The 16,330-nt window shown below is 37.9% G+C and overlaps 1 protein-coding gene and 1 pseudogene across 3 annotated transcripts in view; both read right to left on the bottom strand.

The window, feature by feature from the left end:
* CRACDL (CRACD like) overlaps positions 1–16,330 on the bottom strand; it is a 144,753-nt gene that overhangs the window by 62,617 nt on the left and 65,806 nt on the right. For all 3 annotated transcript variants that reach the window (XM_019457503.2, XM_019457419.2, XM_019457533.2), the window contains exon 2: positions 3,483–3,562. In XM_019457503.2, coding sequence (XP_019313048.2) covers positions 3,483–3,552 — 70 coding nt within the window. In that variant the 5' untranslated portion in view covers positions 3,553–3,562. The remainder of the gene's footprint in view (positions 1–3,482; positions 3,563–16,330) is intronic.
* Positions 15,469–15,872, bottom strand: LOC109271949 (60S ribosomal protein L19-like; annotated as a pseudogene).

Raw genomic sequence — 16,330 nt, 5'->3', positions numbered from 1 at the left:
AGCCCACCTTGTACAGACATGTACTTTGATATCTGACCCTTTCTCTCATCTACCACTCCATGAAGACATGAAAATGAAATTCAAAATTTCCAAGATTGATCAATGATCTGAGGGCAAAAGTGGTTTCTATGACCGCTTATCTCTGCAGATCACCATTTCTCTTTCAATTCTGGCTATCTTATTTCTTACTTTTAAAAAGATTTTTAAGAGGTAAATGGTCTTACCTAGAGTTTTTTCTCATTTTTTTCATCATGGTAAGTGATAAATTTTTTCTCATTTTATTTTTTTTTTCCATCATGATACTCTTTTATCCACATCCCCTATTTCCCCCATCCCCTTTCCCACTTTCCCTCTGGTAACCATCAAATTGTTCTCTATAGTTAAGAGTCTGATTCTTGGTTTGTCTCTCTCTTTTTTCCCCCTTTACTCATTTGTATTGTTAATTAAATTCCACAAATGAGTGAGATCACACGATTATTTGTCTTTCTCCGTCTTATTACACTTAGCATTATACTCTCTAGCTCTATCCATGTTGTTGCAAATGGCAAGATTCCATTCTTTTTTATGGCTGAAAAACAGTCCACTGTATGTATGTGTGTGTGTGTGTGTGTGTGTGTGTACATATGTGTGTATATGTGTGTGTGTGTGTATACCACTTTTTCTTCATCTACTCATCTATTGATGAACACTTCAGCTGCTTCCATAGTTTGTGTATTTCAAATAATGCTACAATGAACATAGGGGTGCATGTATCCCTTTGAGTTAGTGTTTTTGTGTTTTGGGAGTAAATATCCAATAGTGTGATTTCTGGATTGTAGGATAGTTCTATTTTTAATTTTTTGAGGAAGCTCCATACTGTTTTCTGCAATGGCTGCACCAATCTGCATTCCCACAAACAATGCAAGAAGATTCTTTTTTCTCTACATCTTCACCAACACCTGTTGTTTCTTGTGTTGTTGATTTTAACCATTCTGATAGTTGTGAAGTGATATCTCATTGTAGTTTTGGTGGGCATTTCCTTGATGATGAGTGATGCTGAGCATCTTTTCATGTGTCTGTTGGCCATCTGTATGTCTTCTTTAGAGAAATATCTATTCATGTCTTCTGTCCATTTTTTAACTGGATTATTTGTTTTGTGAATATTGAGTTGTATCAGTTCTTTACATATTTTGGATACTAATATTTTATCAGATATGTCATTTGCAAATATCTTCTCCCATTCAGTAGGTTGCTTTTTAGTTTTGGACTAAAGGAAAGGACTATTTCCTTTGCTGTGCAGAAAATTTTTATTTTGATGTAGTATCAATAGTTCATTTTTGCCTTTATTTCCCTTGCCTCAGAAGACATTTCTAGAAAAATGTCAGAGAGATTACTGCCTATGCTCGCTTCAAGAATTTTTGTGTTTTCAGGCCTCACATTTAGGTCCTTAATTCATTTGGAGTTTATTTTTTTTTAATTTTATGATTTTTTTTAGTTTATTTTTGTATATGTGAAAGAAAGTGATTCAGTTTCATTCTTTTGCATGTGGCTATCCAGTTTTCCCAACCTCATTTGTTGAAGCTTATCTAGAATTTCAAATTTTAAAATTTGGGAAGGAATTGACCTGAATAACTTAACTTACTATTGTTCAGAAAAAAAGAATATTTAATTTCTCTCTTTCTTTTTAAAAATTGATTGTAGGGGTACCTGGGTGGCTCAGTCAGTTAAGAGTCTGACTTCAGTTCAGGTTATGATCTTGCAGTCCATGAGTTCGAGCCCCACGTCGGGCCCTGTGCTGACAGCTCAGAGCCTGAACCCTGCTTTGGATTCTGTGTCTCCCTCTCTCTCTGCCCCTCCCCCATTCATGCTCTGTCTCTCTCTCTCTCTCTCTCAAAAGTAAAATAAACATTTTTAAAAAATTTATCAAAGGGGCACCTCGGTGGCTCAGTTGGTTAAGCGTCTGACTTCAGCTCAAGTCATGATCTCAAGGTTCGTGGGTTCGAACCCCATATCAGGCTCTGTGCTGACAGCTCAGAGCCTGGAGCCTGCTTTGGATTCTGTGTCTCCCTCTCTCTCTGCCCCTTCCCTGCTCACACTCTGTCTCTCAAAAATGAATAAATGTTAAAAAAAAATTTTTTTTAAACCTGACTCTTTATGGTAGCCTCCATAACCATCCCAAACTAGCATTTATGGAGGTTGTTTCAGACTAATGACTAATGAAATGCTTCTTCAAAGAGTATTTTTTGTTTAAAATCAGAAATAATTCAGTATCCTGTAATATGAGAAATTTTGAAATTCCATTTTCTCTCTCAGGATTTTTATTTTTTTATTTTTATTTGAGAGAGAGAGAGAGAGAGTGAGAGAGATGGGCAAAGGGACAGAGAGAGAATCCTAAGCAGACTCCATGTTCAGCACAGAGCCTGATGTGGGGCTCTATCCCACAAACCTAGAATCAAGACCTACGCATCCAAGCTCAGACCTAAGCCAAAATCAAGAGCCAGATGCTCAACTGACTGAACCACCCAGGTGCCTCCATCAGAGTTAATTTTTAAAACCTCACCTTATATTTAGGCTTATTTGGTGTCTACCAAAATGTGACAGAGGAAAAGTAGTTCTAATATGGAATAATAAGGAAAATCTACCTATAATATATGAAATAGACTCTTTAATGAAATTAGTATTTGAAGCTAAGGGTTAGCATCTAGGATTTAATATTATTGGAAGCTGTTCCCACTAAAGTACAACAAAGAAAATCACTACTAGCATTTTAACTTTATTTTTACTTTTTAGCATTTTAACTTTAAACAAGAAAGTGATGGAGATCTTTGTTACTGAGATAAGGGGAGTATAAATGGCTAACCTAAGAAGAAGGTACATTGTGGGGAGATCAAAATTTTTAAGGTCAATTTTGCAACTCTGTCTAGACAAATAGCAATTTATAGAAAACAGTGAACCAATTACCTAATCAGGTAACACTGAGAACATGTAATGAGATGACTGAATTTGGCTTGGTAGGGAGCCTGGTATTTAGCTTGGTAGGGGGTATAATAATGTTCTCTGAAGGAGAATCAAAGCCATGAAAGAGAGACAGCAAAGGCTCTGTCTTGATAATATTATTTCTTCTGCATGATCAGGCCATATCATGCTTTTCCCAACATCCTACTGATTCTTTGGATGTTCTTGGATGATAAGTGACTCCATTGAATTGTTCCTCCTTGCTTTCAAGTCAGCCAAACATGGGGACGGATTTGCCTCCAGGAATGAGGAATATGACTTTAAAACCTCCCTGTGTGTGACAGAGAAGCAAAGGAGTACTGCCCTGAGTGGCCTTAAATAATCTGGATGTGCTCTCCAGTCATAGTGAAGGGTGTGGGGTGTTTGGACACATTGTGAACTGAACCCCCACTCTCCACACACAGAACCCCAAAAGCTTGGCTCCATCAGCCCCTCTCCCTGCCCCACAACCAAACATGGGTTCTTCTCAGGAGAAGTGAGGGCCTTACCTGTGCTGTCCTCCCCAAGGCCTTCTGCAGCTTCTCGAAGCTTAATGTCCATCACCCTCGTGGAGATCATATCCAGTTCACTAAAATCAAATGGAAATTCATGTTAAAAGGGACATGCTTAACAGAAGTCAACAATGAGTAAAATGGTTTTGGTGATTGCTTTTTGCCCAGGACCTCACCTGCACACACCCCATCAGAGACAGATTCCAGGGCAGAGTACAGGACAGTATAGGCCAAAACCATGCCCACAGCTCAAGATTAACAGCCACATAGGTGTTTATCTAATCACTGATCAGAGTTCATGGAAAACATTTAACTGGAAAAAATGTTTGACCAAATTATACAATGCAGATTTGATTCCTTTCCTTCAAAAAAGCTTTTTTGGAAATTGTTTTTTTCATGGGTGAAACAGATAAAGGAGATTAACAGTACACTTATCATGATGAGCACTGACCAATGTACAGAAACGTTGAATCATTACATTGTACACCTGAAACTAATATAACTCTGTACGTCAGTTATACCTTGATGTTTTTCTCTTATTCACTGTAAAAAGTACAGAGAACGAAAATCATCCATAATCCCACCTTAACCAAGGTTACTCCGATTAATGTTTGAATTTCCTTCCAATATTTTTGTCTACACAGATATGTGTGTGTACATGCACACATATACCTTGTTAGGAAGACTGACTTCCTGGTTTTCTTATATCATATCATTAAAATTCTTCATAAGTGTTAACTGTAATGGCTATGAAGTATTTCCATATAAAGCTGCAACATCATCATTAATTTACATTGAGTTTCTTTTCTGAACTTTTTATTATGAGAAATCTCAAACAGATACAAAAATACAGAGAATATATAATGAACTTAACATATTGTCACTCTTGTTTCATTTTTACACCTTCTCCCCCTCCCACTCCCACAAGGTTATTTCAAAACAAATCATCCCAGATATTATTATCATTTCATCCACATAGTTCCATGGTTTCTTCCTAAATTAAAAAGCCCTGACTCTTCATGGAAATAAAATTCAAGCTGTGTCCCTGCCTCTTTCATAGTTGACTTTAAAACAGTGTCCTCTACCCCACACATACTAACTCACCATTTATATATGGAAAGTTATTTCTTATTGGCAGTTACTATGAATCCTCAGACTTTAAAAGGGGGCTCAAATATCTAACTAACCAATTAACATTTAGCACTTGTACACAGCGCGTAATGAGAAATAATAGGAGAAATACAAAGAAAACATTTAACAGAGCAAAGGACTCGTTGGTTTTTGCCAGAGTTGGGTCTAACATTTAGGTCTTTAATAATAATGCCAAAATGTCCATCTTCTGACCAGCCAATTCCTGAAAAGGTGAACAAAGCTCCACTGGCTTTGTTTCTTAGTTTGCATATAATTTAGCTCCCTAAAAATATCTGGTCAACAGAATCAAGGGAAAAAAACCCACATGATCACCTCAATTGATCCAGAAAAAATATCTGACAAAATTCAACACCCTTTCATGATAAAAATACTAAGAACAAAACAAAACAAACAAACAAAAAACAAACCCAGGAATAGAAGGAAACTCAACATAATAAAGGCCACGTGTGACAAACCCACAATGAACATTATCCTTACCAGCGAAAAACTGAAAGCTTTTCCTCTAAGATCAGGAACAAGACAAGAGTCCTCTCACCACTTCTATTCAACACAGTACTAGAAGTTTTAGCCAGGGAGATTAGGCAAGAAAAAGAACTAGAAAGCATCCAAATTGAAAAGGAAGAAATAAAGTTAAGTAAGTCTATTCACAGATGACATGATCTTATATGTAGAAAACCCTGAAGACTGCCCCTCCCCCATACAAAAAACTGTGAGAACAAACTGAGGGTTGATGGGGGGTTGTGGGGGGGAGGGTGGGTGATGGGTACTGAGGAGGGCACCTTTTGGGATGAGCACTGGGTGTTGTATGGAAACCAATTTGATAACAAATTTCATATTAAAAAACTGTTCGAACAAATAAATGAATTCAGAAAAGTTGCAGGACACAAAATGAACACATAAAAATCAGTTGTTTCTGTACACGGACAATGAACAATCTGAAAAGGAAATTAAGAAAACAATTCTATTTACAATAGCATCAAAAAGAATAAAATACTCAGGAATAAACTTAACAAGTCTTTGTACAAAAGACTTGTACAGTAAAAACTATACACAGTTGTTGAAAGAAATTAAAGAAGATACAAAAAAAAAAAAAAAAAAAGGAAAGCTATCTCATGTTCATGGATCAACAGACTTAATTGTTACGATGTCCCCAAAGCAGTCTACAGATGCAATGCAACTCCTAGCAAACTTCCTGATCCCATAATGTCCTGCTGTTCTCTGATACTATGATGGGAGCAGGGGGAAGAAGCTACCACGGCATTTGAAAGAAGAGGCAGCAGAGAAGGAAAAGCAGGAAAATGTCAGAAGTAGTAAGGAGAGTGAAAATGGTAAGAGTTGCTTAAAAGTAGCCAATGATTACCCTTGGTGCCATTGTTAAGGCTGCCACTGAACTGGAAAATACAAGAGCAAGAGCTTTCTACTGCTTGAATTTGGAGTTAACCACAACAATTGTAATTAATTATCAAGCATGTAGTGTATCATTTGAGTTACTTCATTTAATCCCCAGGAATCTTTAGTATTCACATTTTGGGATTGAGAACATATATCAAATAAGCATATTAACTGGTTTAAAGTAGCAAAGCAGTATACACCAACCTGTATACTCGTGTGACTGTTCATCCACCAGGGGCAGACACTTTTGAGGCCTGGGGACACAGTGACAGGTGAGATCGATGTGCTCCCTGCCTGTTGCAGATGCTGACCCACTGAAGGGGAGAGTCCTGAGCTGTCCTCTGAGGGGCTTATAGGAAGCTAGGAAATCCAAAGGACACGAGTATCCACCTGAAATGGCTCTGTCTGTCAAGCAGCTCCTGTGCAGGAATATGCCAGGGCCCAGAAGCTAAAGGGGCCTCAGGAGACCATCCACTGGGTCTTAGTTTGGGGGGAAGGGGTTTGAGGCTGTCATTATATGTCTACTGTCACTCTTGAGAAGTCATGATGTGCAGGTTTATGTGAGAGTGCGTGCACATGCCCCACGGGTTGGGGTACAGAAGGGCACCACATCCCACTGAGTGTGGAGCAAATCTAGATGCTCACACTTGCTTCTGCGTGGCTTGAACAATGTGGCTGTGATGAAGTGACACAGGGCAGAGGTTCAGGAGTAGGTGGGAGGGGAGAGGCCCAAGAGAATGACCCAGTCCTCACCCTGCTGTAAGGCACATCCTGGTGGGGCCCAGATACAGACAGCACTACCTGATGCCAAGGCTGCTAATGGACTGATGGAGGCAAAAGTCACTCCACAGATGAAGGGACCACATGGGAATCAGGCTCACCTCACATGAAGAGTTTTAAAACCTGCTCATTTTTTCTGTTCCAAACATCTTCAAACCAATAAGAATACAATATAGTACAGAGGAAAAGGGCAAAGCCTGGGACATTAGGCAGTCCTGGGGTTGAAGCCTCACTCTACCACATACCAGTGCTGAGCCTCAGTTTTCTTATATACAAAATGGGGATGGTAATACTTTAATTAAATGGACTGAGAACACAGCACACACAAGCCCTTGCTGAGAACAGCTGTCAGTTTCTGAAGCTTGTTCCTCACTGCATGCTTATGTAAGTCTTTGCATAAATGTAGATAAGAGCACACACAACCAGCACATCTGGTAGCAGGTGAGTTCGATTCTGTCTCACGAAGATAGTCTCCTTATGCAAGTAGCTCATTTTAGAGCCAACTTTATCAGCCAAAGATCCTGGATTCCCAGATGACACCTGTGCTTCCCAAAGTCCTGTAGCCTGAAGGACCGTGTACAGCAAGGTGAATCAAACCACTGCCAGGTAACTGGTAAGAACACATTCCAGGCCACAGAGGAATGTCTGCCCTCTGAGACTGTGGAGTGTGCAGACCTAGGACATCCTCTTCATTGACACTCCAGGGGGAAACATTCCACAACCGTCACCATGGAATGTCTTCTCTACTGGGCCCAAGGACTTGCCCTTCTAAACACACAACCTCCCCCACCCTCCCTGTAAAATTCAATGACAAGCCAGAAGAAGGAAAACCATAATGAGAAAGGCAATGTGGCAAACACCCCATAACTCCCAGCACCCCTTCTGCTTGAACTCAAAGTTCAAGTCAGTTTACCCCAACACCCTCAACCTTAGCTTTCTTTTTTCTCCCTTTGAAAAAAAAATGTTAATTTTAGTTAGTTAACATACAGTGCAATATTGGTTTCAAGAGCAGAATTCAGTGATTCATCACTTACAACACCCAGTGCTCTTCACAAGTGCCCTCCTTAGTACCCATCACCCATCTAAGGGTACCCATAGTACCCTTAGTACCCATCAGTCCATCTCCTACCTCCCTTCTTCCATCAACCCTCCGTTTGTTCTCAATCATTAAGAGTCTACTGTGTTTTGTTTCTCTCTCTCTCTCCTCTCCTTTTGCCTCTTCCAATATACTCATCTATTTTGTTTCTTAAATTCCACATATGATGAAATCATATTGTATCTGTGTTTCTCTGATTGACTTATTTCACTTTCACTTAGCATAGTACATTCTAGCTCTAGAAATCTAGAAGATTTCCTTCTTGGTGGCCGATTAATATTCCATTATATATATTTAAATTTATTTATTGAAATTCAAGATAGTTAGCATCGTGTAGTATTGGTTTCAGGAGTAGAACCCAGTGATTTATCACTTACATACAACACCCAGTGCTCATCCCAACAAGTGCCCCCCTTAATGCCCATCACCATCTGGCCAACCCCCCAGCCCACCTCCCCTCCAGCAACTCTCAGTTTGTTCTCTGTATTTAGAAGTCTCTTATGGCTTGCCCCCTCTCTGTTATTATCTTATTTTTCTTTCCCTTCCCTTATGTTCATCTGTTTTGTTTCTCAAATTCCACATATGAATGAAATCATATATTTGTCTTTCTCTAACTTATTTCACTTAGCATAATATAATCTCTAGTTCCATCTACATTGCTGCAAATGGCAAGACTTCATTCTTTTTCATTGCTGAGTAGTATTCCATTGTGTGTGTATCCATACAGGTGTGTGTGTCTATACACACACACACACACACACACACACACACACATATCTTCTTTATCCATTCATCAGTCAATGGACATTTGGGCTCTTTCCATAATTTATCTATTGTTAGTAATGCTGCTATAAACATTGGGGGCATGTGCCCCTTTGAATCAGCATTTTTGTATCCTTTGGATAAATACCTAGTAGGGCAATTGCTGGGTCATAGGGTAGTTCTAATTTTAACTTTTTAAGAAACCTCCATACTGTTTTCCAGAGTGGCTGCACCAGTTTGCATTCTTATCAACAGTGCAAAAGGGTCCCCCTTTGTCCACATCCTCACTAGCATATGTTGTTTCCTGAGTTGTTAATTTCAGCCTTTCTGACAGCCAGAAAGGAGTGGCAGAAAATATTCAATGTGTTGAATAGGAAAAATATGCAGCCAAGAATCCTTTATCCAGCAGGGCTGTCATTCAGAATAGAAGGAGAGATAAAGAGTTTCCTAGACAAACAAAAACCAAAGGAGTGCCTTACCACTAAACCAGCTCTGCAAGAAATTTTAAGGAGGGGGGGCACTCTTAGTGGAGGAAAAAATAAAAAAGAAGACCAAAGCAACAAAGACTACAAAGGACCAGAGAACATCACCAGAAACACCAACTCTATAGGTAACATAATGACACTAAATTCCTATCTTTTTTTTTTTTTTAATTTTTTTTTTCAACGTTTTTTATTTATTTTTGGGACAGAGAGAGAGCATGAACGAGGGAGGGGCAGAGAGAGAGAGGGAGACACAATATCGGAAACAGGCTCCAGGCTCTGAGCCATCAGCCCAGAGCCTGACGCGGGGCTCGAACTCACGGACCGCGAGATCGTGACCTGGCTGAAGTCGGACGCTTAACCGACTGCGCCACCCAGGCGCCCCTAAATTCGTATCTTTTAATAATCACTCTGAATGTAAGTAGACTAAATGCTCCAATCAAAAGACATAGGGTATCAGAATGGGGGGAAAAAAACCAAAGATCCATCTATATGCAGCTTACAAGAGATTCATTTTAGACTTAAAGACACCTGCAGATTGAAAGTGAGGGGATAGAGAGCCACCTATCATGCTAATGGAGTCAAAAGAAAGCCAGAGTAGCCATACTTGTATCAGACCAACTAGATTTTAAAACAAAGACTGTACCAAGAGATGAAGAAGGGCATTATATCACAATTAAGGGGTCTATCCATCAAGAAAAGTTAACAATTATAAATATTTATGCCCCCAACTTGGAAGAACCCAAATAAATATATTAATCACAAACATAAAGAAACTCTTTGATAATAGTAGGAAACTTTACTATCCCACGTACAACAATGAACAGATCAACTAAGCAGAAAATCAATAAGGTAACAATGGCTTTTTTCACATCCTAGACCAGATGGACTTAACAGATATATTAAGAACATCTCATCTTCAAGCACCAGCATACACATTCTTCTCAAGGGCACATGGAGCATTCTTCAGAATAGATCACATACTGGGTCACAAATCAGCCCTCAACAAGTACAAAAAGATCAAGATCATACCATGCATATTTTCAGATCACAATGCTATGAAACTTGAAATCAACCACAAGAAAAAATTTGGAAAGCCCTCAAATACATGGAGGTTAAAGAACATCCTACTGAAGAATGAATGGATTAATCAGGAAATTAAAGAAGAAATTAAAAAATACATGGAAGTAAAGGAAAATGAAAACACGACAGTCAAAACCCTTTGGGATGCAGCAAAGGCAATCCTAAGAGTAAAGTAGATTGCAATTCAGGCCTATCTCCAGCTTTCTGCCTTCTTGCACCAACCCCAAACCTGTTGTTCTGACAGCTCAAGTCCAAATAAAGGAAAACTTACTCTTTAAGTCTGGACCTGAGGGGGTCTCTTCAGGGGTTCTCATTGACTCAAAAGGGGGCTGAGCCTCCAGCTCCCTCTGTAGTTCACAGCATTCATCAGTGTGATCTGGGCACCTACAGAATCTAGGGGAGTTCTACATCCAGTGAAGGCTCCCTGTGGGGGTTGCCCCACTCCCTCTCTATGAAACCTAATTGTAACCACAGGCTTCTTTCTAGCTTATAGAAGAATTTCATCATTAGCTGCAGCTTATATTGAAAAATTCTACAAAGGTTTATTCACATGAAGAATGAGAATAGATTTTAATATGGTATCTTAAAGGTTCCAATCTATTATATTTACCTATACAAGGCAAAGAAAAATATCTATAAACTGATTGCATACCCTGATCACATAATCATGCACATCCCTACAGACCTATTAATCCCACAATATCTTTCAGGCCATATTCATATCCCAGTGGTATTTTTTCTCAGCACTTGCACCTTTCTCCATAATGCCCACCCACACTGGGGCACCTGGGTGACTCAGTTGGTTAAGCAGACGACTCAGCTCAGGTCATGAGTTAGAGCCCTGAGTCAGACTCTGTGCTAGCAGCTTAGAGCCTGGAGCCTGCTTCAGATTCTGTGTCTCCATCTCTCTTCCCCTCTCCCACTCATGCCCTGCCTCTCTCTCTCTCAAAACTAAATAAACATTAAAAAAATTAACACCAACACTGTTAACAAAGACTTGTTTATAAGATATCTGTCTAGCATTCCCCACCCTTCCAAGACTTCAAGTTTGGAAGGGTGAACTCTGTGCCTGTTGTGTCCATTGCGGTCCTACCAGCACCTAGGACAGTGCCTGGAGCAAGGAACTGAACACAACATAGGAACAAGACAGTTGACAAAATGAGAGAGGCTTCTGTAGATGACTGACACAGGGGCCAGTAAAATGAAAAGCAGTAAATCATCTGGTTCCTGAAATAGATCTATTTTTATAACCCAATTTAAGGCTGGGGAAATTCTCCAGAGAATTATTGAAACCTGACTTTGTAAAAAATAAATAATCCTTATTGAAGGAAACTATATTTTATTTACAGAGCAACATGACTTTGAAAAGATTAAAAATAGAGCTAAATTTGGGCCGGGTGATAGTATTTCATAAGGCCAAATCTATGTGTGCTTCTCCTGTACTTTTTCCAGTGTCTGTGGCTGCTTTGATTTGGAGTCACCATGTCCTGGAGAAAGCTGACTCTACCTACACCTGTGTGGTTATACCTGAGATTCTGAGGGTGAGTGATGACAATTACAATGAAGTAACTTTAAAAAAAAAATTAAAGTCAATAATCACAGATCCACAAATGCAGTTTACGTTGTTTAAAAGCAAATGAGAACAAGTCTGAATACCAGTGTTCATGTGCCAAATCATTTGAAAATCTTAGAACCATTTCCAAATATATGCCTTGAAAGTATCATCTAATCACTGGAGTCTTTTACTTTTCAATGTCCTAAAAATGAGATAACACTGAGAGAGACTTCAGAGTCTTAGAGCTAGCTTTTCTTCCTAGATGATGCAAAAACTGATGGAAATATAAAATTCAAAAGTAATAGCTGAAGATTCTAATATCCGGCTCTCAATAACTGACAGAACAACTAAGCAGAAAATCAACAAAGAAATGAAAGATTTGAAAGAATAACATTAACCAACTAGAAATCTATAGAACACTCCACCCAGCAACAGAATAAAAAGTCTCCTCAAGTGCACATGAGAGATTTTATGGGATAGACCACAGATAGGCTATAAAACAAGCCTAGAGAGATTTAAAAGGCCTGAAATTACAGAAAGTATGCTTTCTGGCAATAGTGGAATGAAATTAGAAATAAGTGAGAGGAGATTTGGGAAAGTCGCCAATATGTGTAAATTAAACAATACTTTCCTAAGTAACCAATGAAATGGCTATATTAATGTCAGGAAAAAAAAACAGGTTTTAAAACTATAACCATAGATAGAGTCATTTTATAATGATAAATTGGTAAATCCATCAGGAAGACATAACAGTTATAAACAGGTATGTACCTAAAACCAGAGTCTCAATATACATGCAACAAAAATTGATAAAATGAAGACAGACAATTCAATAATAATACTAGTAATTTCAATAATTGGGGACCTCACTTTCAAAAAAACAATAGGCAGAAATTCATCAATGACGTAAAAGACTTGAGCAATTGTATAAACCAATTTGAACATATATATATATATATATATATATATATATATATATATATACACACACACATACATATATATATCTCCATGAAAAAAATAAATTATATTCTCCAACCACAATGGAAATAAATTGGAAATCAAGAGCAGAAAGAATTTGGGGAAATTTACAAATATGTATAAATTATGCAATGCACTGTAAATAACCAATGAAGTCAAAGAAGAAATGACAAAAGAAATTATAACATACTTTGAGATGAATAAAAACACAACATACCAAGACATGTAAGATACATGCCTAAAGGAAAAATTATACCTACAAACACCTATATAAAAGAGATCTTAAACCAATATCATAACTTTCCACCATATGAAACCAAAAAGAAGAGCAAACTAAACTGAAAGCAAACAGAAAAAAGAACATAATAAATATCTGAGCAAAAATTAATGAAATATAGGATAGGAAAACATTTTGAAAATCAATGAAACAAGTCAGTTCTTCAAAACATCAACAAAATTGATCAACCTTCAACTAAACAAAAGGAAAGAAGATTCAAATTACTAAAACCAAAAATCAAAGAGTATCACTACTGACCTTATAGAAATAAAAAGGATTATAAAGGAATATTATGAATAATTATATTCCAAAAATATAGATAACTTAGATGAAATGGACAATTTCTGAAACCACTGAATTTGAATCAATAAGAAATAGAAAATATGACCATACTTACAGTAAGAAAAGGGACTGGTCACTTAAAATTTCCCACAAAGAAATGCCCAGGCCCAGATATCTTCATTGTTGCATTCTATTAAACATTTAAAGAATTAATGGCAAACTTTCCTTTCCCAAACTGTTCTCCAAAACACAAAAAAAGGTAACAACTCCCAATTCATTCTATAATGCCAGTATTATTCTGATACCCAAACCAGACAAAGACCTCACAGAAGAAAATTACAGACAATATCTCTTATGAGTATAGTCACAAAAATTCTCAAGATAATACTAGCAAATCAAATCCAGCAAACATAAAAGTGGGATTTATCCCAGGAATGTGGGTTGGTTTAATATATGAAAATCAATTAATTTAATGGCTGATCCTCAGCACAGAGACAGCCTACAGCAATTGAAAAAATAAAAATAAAAACAAAATCCAGCAAATCCTGAGAGAATCTGATTTCCAAAGTTACCACATTATTAGAGTCAAATATCCAGTTTTGAATCTATCCCTAAAAAAAGGACCCAAGGCAGATCTACTAGGCAAATACTTTTTTCAGTTTATTTATTTTGAGAGAGAGAGAGACAGAGAAAGCAAGTGAGGGAGAGGAGCAGAGACAGAGGAAGAGAGAGAGAACTGCAAGCAGGCTCCATGGTGTCAGTGCAAAGCCCAATGCAGGGCTTGATCCCAGAACTGCAAGATCATGACCTGAACCAAAACCAAGAATTGTACACTCAACCAACTGAGACACCCAGGTGCCCCTAAACAAAGACTTTAATACAAGTGTCTTAAATATGCTCAAAGAACTAAAGAAAGATGTGGAGAAAGTCAACAAAACAATGTATGAACAAAACAGAAATATGGATAAAGGAGAGAACCTAAAAAGAAACAACAAAAAAAAAATCTGGAGCTGAAAAATACAATAACTGAAAGAGTCACTAGAGGGATTCAAAGGCAGATTTCAGCAGGCAGAAGAATCAGAAAAATTGAAGACAGTGGAAATTATTGAGTCTGAGGAACAGAAAGAGAAAAGATTGAAGTACAAAGAATAGAGCATAAGGGGTTTCACCAAGTAGACCAACATATGCATTGTGGGAGTCCCAGATTGAGAAGAGAGAGAGAAAGAGGCAGAGAGAATATCTGAAGAAATAGTGACCCAAAACTTCCCAAATTTGATGACATGAATATAAACATCCAGAGAGGTCAATGAACTCCAAGTAGGCTAAACTCAAAAAGACCCACACTGAAATACATTATAATCAAACTGTTGAAGGCCGAAGACAAAGAGAATCGCAAAAGCAGCAAGAGAGAAGCCAATCAACACACACAAGAGATCCTCAATAAAGCAGATTTCTCTCAGAAACTAGAGGGCTGAAGGCAGTGGGCTGATGTACTCTAAGTGCTAAAAGGAAAAAATGTCAACCAAGAACCATATACATAGCAAAACTGTCCTTCAAAAGTGAAGGATAAATTAAGATATCTCCAGATAAACATAACCTGAAGGAGTTCATTACCACTAGACCTGCCCTACAAGTATTGTTCAAGGGTGTCCTGCAGGTTGAACAAAAGGGCACTAGACAGTAATTTTTTTTAAAAGCTTATTTATTTATTTTTGAGAGAGAGCAGATGGAAGAGAAAGAATCCCAAGCAGGCTCTGTGTTAATAGCGCAGAGCCCGATGTGGGGCTTGAACTCACGAACTGTGAGATCATAATCTGAGCCAAAATCAAGAATCAGACATTCAACCAACTGAGCCACCCAGGTGCCCCAAGAGTAATTTGAAGCCATATGAATAAATAAAGCTCTCAGTAAAAGTAAACACATGGGCACATGGGTTTGCAACTCCACTTTTTATTTTCTATGTGATTTGAGACATATATATATATATATTAGATCTAATATACCTAATATAAAATATTAGATTTATGAGACATATATATATATACACATATATGTGTTTTGGCAGATAAGGGTTTGTTTTATTGAATGATTGATCTATATAACTGCCAAGGCCAGTATGTATAAACAAAAGAGGGGGAGTTTTATTTCTTGGCCTCTTCCTCCTTGGACACAGACATGATAATTTCCTCCTTTTTGGCCTGGAGCCACTCTTCAAAGCACTTGAGGTGGTCAGTCTTCCTAGATTCATACTATCTTCTGAGCAGTCAGTGCAGAATTCTTATCCTCCTCATCCAGCACTGGCAGTACCGTTTCACTTCCTTATGCCCATAAGCCTGACCTTCTGGCAGGGCCAAAGTGTTTTTCTGCCACTGAGCCCAGGAATGGATAGTCACAGGCTCCCGGATGACCAGCCCATCTTTGATCAGCTTCCAGATCTGCTGATGGGAGTTGGCATTAGTACTTACATTGTTCTAATGGGGACCAACCAGACCTTTTTGCCACAATGGAAGACACCAGAGGTAAGCCTCTTCTAAAGCCTAATCATACTCTTGGAAATGGCCACAGTGGCAAAAGGAAAGAACTGGAATTTAATACATTTTTAAAAAGCAATTAGTAGCCTAAGAGCTAGCAGTATTGTAACTTTGGTTTGTAACTCCACATTTTGTTTTCTATATAAGAGATTGATGCATTTTTTAAAATTATTAGTTTATGTTTTAGGACACATAAAAAATATAAAGACATTATTCTGTGATATAAACAACTGAAAAGAATGGATACAGACATGTAAGGAGACAGAGGTTTTTGTGTTACTAAAGTTAAGTTGGTTTAAATCCAAATTAAAGTGTTACAACTTTAGGATGTTAAGTGTTATTTATCCCCATGGGAACCACAAAGAAAATAGCTATGGAATATATACAAAAGGAAAGGAGAAAGGAACTGAAATGTTTCACTACCAAAAAATCAGCTAAACTCAAAAGAAGACAGTAATGCATGAAATCAGTG

This window comes from Panthera pardus, unplaced genomic scaffold, assembly GCF_024362965.1.
Source record: "Panthera pardus isolate Hobbes unplaced genomic scaffold, ASM2436296v1 HiC_scaffold_25, whole genome shotgun sequence".
Taxonomy (NCBI): Eukaryota; Metazoa; Chordata; class Mammalia; order Carnivora; family Felidae; genus Panthera; species Panthera pardus.
The sequence above is the reverse complement of the archived record's forward strand: the minus strand, read 5'-3'. Positions and strand labels throughout refer to the sequence as shown.